This window comes from Antedon mediterranea, chromosome 7 (genome assembly GCF_964355755.1).
Source record: "Antedon mediterranea chromosome 7, ecAntMedi1.1, whole genome shotgun sequence".
Lineage (NCBI taxonomy): Eukaryota > Metazoa > Echinodermata > Crinoidea > Comatulida > Antedonidae > Antedon > Antedon mediterranea.
Genome location: NC_092676.1, coordinates 5781538 through 5790283, shown reverse-complemented (window position 1 = coordinate 5790283; position 8746 = coordinate 5781538). Strand labels below are relative to the sequence as shown.

Genomic DNA, 8746 nt, shown 5'->3' with positions numbered 1-8746 from the left:
AGAAATAATTCAAAAAAAATGTATACCGAAAATAAAAGTTGACATTTCAAACAGCTTGAATATTGTAATTGTTACTGTACATTGTTTTTACTTTGAAGGTTGTTGTACGGTAACCAAATAAGTACATGGCCAGCCAATGTATTTGATAGATTGACAGCACTGACAAAACTGTAAGTATTTTTCTAAAATTAATTTATTTGTTTTAATTTACTTAAAAAGAAAACAAATGAAATAATTCATAACAATGAATATAATGCAGTTTATCATTCATAATTTGATCAACAAACACAGTATTTAAAAAAAAATCACATACAGTATTAACAATTTTCATTACATTATTCATTGTTTAAAGATATTAATAATTGTTTATTGGTCATTATTTAGGTAAATTAAATAATTATATTATTAAATACATAAAGATGATAACAAATTTGTATGATTTCCTATAAAAATTATGTTCATGAGAATAACAAAATAAAACATATATTTTAGCCTAATTAAAGTATACCCAGTCCATCAGTATTTATTATGTAGATAATAAATGATAAATGATAATAAAACATTAGGATAATAATAAAACAAATAATAATTAGAATTTGCTATAAAAAATAAATTTATTTATTAATTCAAATTTGTTTTACAAGGGTATCTATAAGAGTACTAGAGCAGTATACAGCTGACTTGAAGAGGCCATTATTCATACATTTTTCATTTTTAAAAGATTATCGATAATTGTTCATTGGTCATTATAGAGATTTAATTAAATACATAAAAATGATAAATACATTAAGATGATAATAAATATTTAGAATTTACTATAGAATTTGTGATAATAAATAACACATTATTATTTTAACAGTTACTTTTTGCCTAATTAAAGAATACTCATCAGCATTTACTATGTAGATAATGTCCTATCATTGACTGAAAGACTATACAAATAATTCAAAAAAAATGTATACCGAAAATAAAAGCTGACATATCAAACAGCTTGAATATTGTAATTGTTACTGTACATTGTTTTTACTTTGAAGGGATTTGAACGGTAACCAAATAAGCACATTGCCAGCCAATGTATTTGATAGATTGACAGCATTGACACACCTGTAAGTATTTTGACTCATATTAATTCCTTCGTTTAATTTGTTTTTAAATAAATAATAAAATAATTTATAATACTAAATATTATGCAGTAACATTATTTAACAATTATTAATAAATTATTCATTTTTTAAAGATTATCAATAATTGTTCATTGATCATTTTTTAAAGAGATTTAATTAAATACATAAAAATGGGAAATACATTAAGATGATAATAAATATTTAGAATCTTCTATAGAATTTGTGATAATGAGAATAACACATTATCATTTTAACAGTTAATTTTTGCCTAATTAAAGAATACTCATCAGCATTTACTATGTAGATAATGTCCCTATCATTGACTGAAAGACTATTAAAATAATTCAAAAATGTATATTGAAAATAAAAGTTGACATTTGAAACAGCTTGAATATTGTAATTGCTACTGTACATTGTTTTTACTTTGAAGGGGTTTGAGCGGTAACCAAATAAGCACATTGCCAGCCAATGTATTTGATAGATTGACAGCACTGACATGGCTGTAAGTATTTTGACTCATATTAATTCCTTCGTGTAATTTGTTTTTAAATAAATAATAAAATAATTTATAATACTGAATATTATGCAGTAACATTATTTACCCATTATTAATAAATCATTCATTTTTTAAAGATTATCAATAATTGTTCATTGATAATTATTTAAAGAGAATTAATTAAATACATAAAAATGATAAATACATTAAGATGATAATAAATATTTAGAATTTACTATAAAATTTGTGATAATAAATAACACATTATTATTTTAACAGTTAATTTTTGCCTAATTAAAGTATACTCATCAGCATTTACTATGTAGATAATTTCCTTATCATTGATTGAAAGACTATACAAATAATTCAAAAAAAATGTATACTGAAAATAAAAGCTGACATATCAAACAGCTTGAATATTGTAATTGTTACTGTACATTGTTTTTACTTTGAAGGAGGTTGAACAGTAACCAAATAAGCACATTGCCAGCCAATGTATTTGATAGATTGACAGCACTGACACAGCTGTAAGTATTTTGACTCATATTAATTCCTCCGTTTAATTTGTTTTTAAATAAATAATAAAATAATTTATAATACTAAATATTATGCAGTAACATTATTTAACCATTATTAATAAATTATTCATTTTTTAAAGATTATCAATAATTGTTCATTGATCATTTTTTAAAGAGATTTAATTAAATACATAAAAATGGGAAATACATTAAGATGATAATAAATATTTAGAATCTTCTATAGAATTTGTGATAATGAGAATAACACATTATCATTTTAACAGTTAATTTTTGCCTAATTAAAGAATACTCATCAGCATTTACTATGTAGATAATGTCCCTATCATTGACTGAAAGACTATAGAAATAATTCAAAAAAAATGTATACCGAAAATAAAAGTTGACATATCAAACAACTTGAATATTGTAATTGTTACTGTACATTGTTTTTACTTTGAAGGGATTTGCACGATAACCAAATAAGTACATTGCCAGCCAATGTATTTGATGGATTGACAGCACTGACAGAACTGTAAGTATTTTGACTCATATTAATTCCTTCGTTTAATTTGTTTTTAAATAAATAATAAAATAATTTATAATACTAAATATTATGCAGTAACATTATTTAACCAGTATTAATAAATTATTCATTTTTTAAAGATTATCAATAATTGTTCATTGATCATTATTTAAAGAGATTTAATTAAATACATAAAAATGATAAATACATTAAGATGATAATAAATATTTAGAATTTACTATAGAATTTGTGATAATAAATAACACATTATCATTTTAACAGTTAATTTTTGCCTAATTAAAGAATACTCATCAGCATTTACTATGTAGATAATGTCCCTATCATTGACTGAAAGACTATAGAAATAATTCAAAAATGTATATTGAAAATAAAAGTTGACATTTCAAACACCTTGAATATTGTAATTGTTACTGTACATTGTTTTTACTTTGAAGGTATTTGCACAGTAACCAAATAAGTACATTGCCAGCCAATGTATTTGATAGATTGACAGCACTGACATGGCTGTAAGTATTTTGACTCATATTAATTCCTTCGTGTAATTTGTTTTTAAATAAATAATAAAATAATTTATAATACTGAATATTATGCAGTAACATTATTTAACCATTATTAATAAATTATTCATTTTTTAAAGATTATCAATAATTGTTCATTGATCATTTTTTAAAGAGATTTAATTAAATACATAAAAATGGGAAATACATTAAGATGATAATAAATATTTAGAATCTTCTATAGAATTTGTGATAATAAGAATAACACATTATCATTTTAACAGTTAATTTTTGCCTAATTAATGAATACTCATCAGCATTTACTATGTAGATAATGTCCCTATCATTGACTGAAAGACTATTAAAATAATTCAAAAATGTATATTGAAAATAAAAGTTGACATTTCAAACAGCTTGAATATTGTAATTGCTACTGTACATTGTTTTTACTTTGAAGGTATTTGACCTATAACCAAATAAGTACATTGCCAGCCAATGTATTTGATAGATTGGCAGCACTGACAGAACTGTAAGTATTTTTCTAAAATTAATTTGTTTGTTTTAATTTATTTAAAAAGAAAACAAATGAAATAATTCATAATAATGAATATTATGCAGTTTATCATTCATAATTTGATCAACAAACACAGTATTTAAAAAAAAATCACATACAGTATTAACAATTTTCATTACATTATTCATTGTTTAAAGATATTAATAATTGTTTATTGGTCATTATTTAGGTAAATTAAATAATTATATTATTAAATACATAAAGATGATAACAAATTTGTATGATTTCCTATAAAAATTATGTTCATGAGAATAACAAAATAAAACATATATTTTAGCCTAATTAAAGTATACCCAGTCCATCAGTATTTATTATGTAGATAATAAATGATAAATGATAATAAAACATTAGGATAATAATAAAACAAATAATAATTAGAATTTGCTATAAAAAATAAATTTATTTATTAATTCAAATTTGTTTTACAATGGTATCTATAAGAGTACTAAAGCAGTATACAGCTGACTTGAAGAGGCCATTATTCATACATTTTTCATTTTTAAAAGATTATCGATAATTGTTCATTGGTCATTATAGAGATTTAATTAAATACATAAAAATGATAAATACATAAAGATGATAATAAATATTTAGAATTTACTATAGAATTTGTGATAATAAATAACACATTATTATTTTAACAGTTACTTTTTGCCTAATTAAAGAATACTCATCAGCATTTACTATGTAGATAATGTCCCTATCATTGACTGAAAGACTATACAAATAATTCAAAAAAAATGTATACCGAAAATAAAAGTTGAGGTTCTAAACAGCTTGAATATTGTAATTGTTACTGTACATTGTTTTTACTTTGAAGGAATTTGTGGTATAACCAAATAAGCACATTGCCAGCCAATGTATTTGATAGATTGACAGCACTGACAGAACTGTAAGTATTTTGACTCATATTATTCCTTCGTTTAATTTGTTTTTAAATAAATAATAAAATAATTTATAATACTAAATATTATGCAGTAACATTATTTAACCAGTATTAATAAATTATTCATTTTTTAAAGATTATCAATAATTGTTCATTGGTCATTATTTAAAGAGATTTAATTAAATACATAAAAATGATAAATACATTAAGATGATAATAAATATTTAGAATCTTCTATAGAATTTGTGATAATGAGAATAACACATTATCATTTTAACAGTTAATTTTTGCCTAATTAAAGAATACTCATCAGCATTTACTATGTAGATAATGTCCCTATCATTGACTGAAAGACTATTAAAATAATTCAAAAATGTATATTGAAAATAAAAGTTGACATTTCAAACAGCTTGAATATTGTAATTGCTACTGTACATTGTTTTTACTTTGAAGGGGTTTGAGCGGTAACCAAATAAGCACATTGCCAGCCAATGTATTTGATAGATTGACAGCACTGACATGGCTGTAAGTATTTTGACTCATATTAATTCCTTCGTGTAATTCGTTTTTAAATAAATAATAAAATAATTTATAATACTGAATATTATGCAGTAACATTATTTACCCATTATTAATAAATCATTCATTTTTTAAAGATTATCAATAATTGTTCATTGGTCATTATTTAAAGAGATTTAATTAAATACATAAAAATGATAAATACATAAAGATGATAATAAATATTTAGAATTTACTATAGAATTTGTGATAATAAATAACACATTATTATTTTAACAGTTACTTTTTGCCTAATTAAAGAATACTCATCAGCATTTACTATGTAGATAATGTCCTTATCATTGACTGAAAGACTATAGAAATAATTCAAAAAAAATGTATACCGAAAATAAAAGTTGACATATCAAACACCTTGAATATTGTAATTGTTACTGTACATTGTTTTTACTTTGAAGGAGTTTGAGCAGAAACCAAATAAGTACATTGCCAGCCAATGTATTTGATAGATTGACAGCACTGACAACACTGTAAGTATTTTGACTCATATTAATTCCTTCGTGTAATTTGTTTTTAAATAAATAATAAAATAATTTATAATACTAAATATTATGCAGTAACATTATTTAACAATTATTAATAAATTATTCATTTTTTAAAGATTATCAATAATTGTTCATTGATCATTTTTTAAAGAGATTTAATTAAATACATAAAAATGGGAAATACATTAAGATGATAATAAATATTTAGAATCTTCTATAGAATTTGTGATAATGAGAATAACACATTATCATTTTAACAGTTAATTTTTGCCTAATTAAAGAATACTCATCAGCATTTACTATGTAGATAATGTCCCTATCATTGACTGAAAGACTATTAAAATAATTCAAAAATGTATATTGAAAATAAAAGTTGACATTTCAAACAGCTTGAATATTGTAATTGCTACTGTACATTGTTTTTACTTTGAAGGTATTTGAGCTATAACCAAATAAGTACATTGCCAGCCAATGTATTTGATAGATTGGCAGCACTGAAAAAACTGTAAGTATTTTTCTAAAATTAATTTATTTGTTTTAATTTATTTGAAAAGAAAACAAATGAAATAATTCATAACAATGAATATAATGCAGTTTATCATTCATAATTTGATCAACAAACACAGTATTTAAAAAAAAATCACATACAGTATTAACAATTTTCATTACATTATTCATTGTTTAAAGATATTAATAATTGTTTATTGGTCATTATTTAGGTAAATTAAATAATTATATTATTAAATACATAAAGATGATAACAAATTTGTATGATTTCCTATAAAAATTATGTTCATGAGAATAACAAAATAAAACATATATTTTAGCCTAATTAAAGTATACCCAGGCCATCAGTATTTATTATGTAGATAATAAATGATAAATGATAATAAAACATTAGGATAATAATAAAACAAATAATAATTAGAATTTGCTATAAAAAATAAATTTATTTATTAATTCAAATTTGTTTTACAAGGGTATCTATAAGAGTACTAGAGCAGTATACAGCTGACTTGAAGAGGCCATTATTCATACATTTTTCATTTTTAAAAGATTATCGATAATTGTTCATTGGTCATTATAGAGATTTAATTAAATACATAAAAATGATAAATACATAAAGATGATAATAAATATTTAGAATTTACTATAGAATTTGTGATAATAAATAACACATTATTATTTTAACAGTTAATTTTTGCCTAATTAAAGAATACTCATCAGCATTTACTATGTAGATAATGTCCCTATCATTGACTGAAAGACTATAGAAATAATTCAAAAAAAATGTATACCGAAAATAAAAGTTGACATATCAAACAGCTTGAATATTGTAATTGTTACTGTACATTGTTTTTACTTTGAAGGGATTTGAGCGGTAACCAAATAAGCACATTGCCAGCCAATGTATTTGATAGATTGACAGCACTGACATGGCTGTAAGTATTTTGACTCATATTAATTCCTTCGTCTAATTTGTTTTTAAATAAATAATAAAATAATTTATAATACTGAATATTATGCAGTAACATTATTTACCCATTATTAATAAATCATTCATTTTTTAAAGATTATCAATAATTGTTCATTGATAATTATTTAAAGAGAATTAATTAAATACATAAAAATGATAAATACATTAAGATGATAATAAATATTTAGAATCTTCTATAGAATTTGTGATAATGAGAATAACACATTCTCATTTTAACAGTTAATTTTTGCCTAATTAAAGAATACTCATCAGCATTTACTATGTAGATAATGTCCCTATCATTGACTGAAAGACTATACAAATAATTAAAAAAAAATGTATACCGAAAATAAAAGTTGACACATCAAACAACTTGAATATTGTAATTGTTACTGTACATTGTTTTTACTTTGAAGGCATTTGGACAGAAACCAAATAAGTACATTGCCAGCCAATGTATTTGATAGATTGACAGCACTGACAAAACTGTAAGTATTTTTCTAAAATTAATTTATTTGTTTTAATTTACTTAAAAAGAAAACAAATGAAATAATTCATAACAATGAATATAATGCAGTTTATCATTCATAATTTGATCAACAAACACAGTATTTAAAAAAAAATCACATACAGTATTAACAATTTTCATTACATTATTCATTGTTTAAAGATATTAATAATTGTTTATTGGTCATTATTTAGGTAAATTAAATAATTATATTATTAAATACATAAAGATGATAACAAATTTGTATGATTTCCTATAAAAATTATGTTCATGAGAATAACAAAATAAAACATATATTTTAGCCTAATTAAAGTATACCCAGGCCATCAGTATTTATTATGTAGATAATAAATGATAAATGATAATAAAACATTAGGATAATAATAAAACAAATAATAATTAGAATTTGCTATAAAAAATAAATTTATTTATTAATTCAAATTTGTTTACAAGGGTATCTATAAGAGTACTAGAGCAGTATACAGCTGACTTGAAGAGGCCATTATTCATACATTTTTCATTTTTAAAAGATTATCGATAATTGTTCATTGGTCATTATAGAGATTTAATTAAATACATAAAAATGATAAATACATAAAGATGATAATAAATATTTAGAATTTACTATAGAATTTGTGATAATAAATAACACATTATTATTTTAACAGTTAATTTTTGCCTAATTAAAGAATACTCATCAGCATTTACTATGTAGATAATGTCCCTACCATTGACTGAAAGACTATACAAATAATTCAAAAATGTATATTGAAAATAAAAGTTGACATTTCAAACAGCTTGAATATTGTAATTGTTACTGTATCTTTCTTTTACTTTGAAGGTATTTGTACAATAACAAAATACGTACATTGCCAGCCAATGTATTTGATAGATTGGCAGCACTGACAGAACTGTAAGTATTTTTCTAAAATTAATTTGTTTGTTTTAATTTATTTAAAAAGAAAACAAATGAAATAATTCATAATAATGAATATTATGCAGTTTATCATTCATAATTTGATCAAAAAACACAGTATTTAAAAAAAAAATCACATACAGTA

The 8746-nt window shown here is 22.1% G+C and overlaps 1 protein-coding gene and 1 long non-coding RNA gene across 2 annotated transcripts; both read left to right on the top strand.

The window, feature by feature from the left end:
* Positions 1-1620: 1620 nt before the first annotated feature.
* On the top strand, positions 1621-5766 carry LOC140054977 (uncharacterized). Its single transcript, XM_072100122.1, has 8 exons — positions 1621-1626; positions 2076-2086; positions 2599-2670; positions 3117-3188; positions 3637-3708; positions 4574-4645; positions 5093-5164; positions 5614-5766. Exons 1-8 carry the CDS (start codon positions 1621-1623, stop codon positions 5687-5689), a joined length of 453 nt encoding a protein of 150 aa, XP_071956223.1. The 3' UTR covers positions 5690-5766.
* Positions 5767-7070: 1304 nt separating this feature from the next.
* On the top strand, positions 7071-8598 carry LOC140054914 (uncharacterized). The gene is made up of 3 exons (XR_011846587.1): positions 7071-7142; positions 7594-7665; positions 8527-8598. It is a non-coding gene; the product is annotated as an uncharacterized lncRNA (long non-coding RNA).
* Positions 8599-8746: the final 148 nt, after the last annotated feature.

Coding starts and splice junctions, on each gene's coding strand:
- LOC140054977 (XM_072100122.1), top strand. Junction 3,189..3,636: donor TTGACAGCACTGACATGGCT/GTAAGTATTTTG, acceptor TTTACTTTGAAG/GTATTTGACCTATAACCAAA. Junction 4,646..5,092: donor TTGACAGCACTGACAGAACT/GTAAGTATTTTG, acceptor TTTACTTTGAAG/GGGTTTGAGCGGTAACCAAA.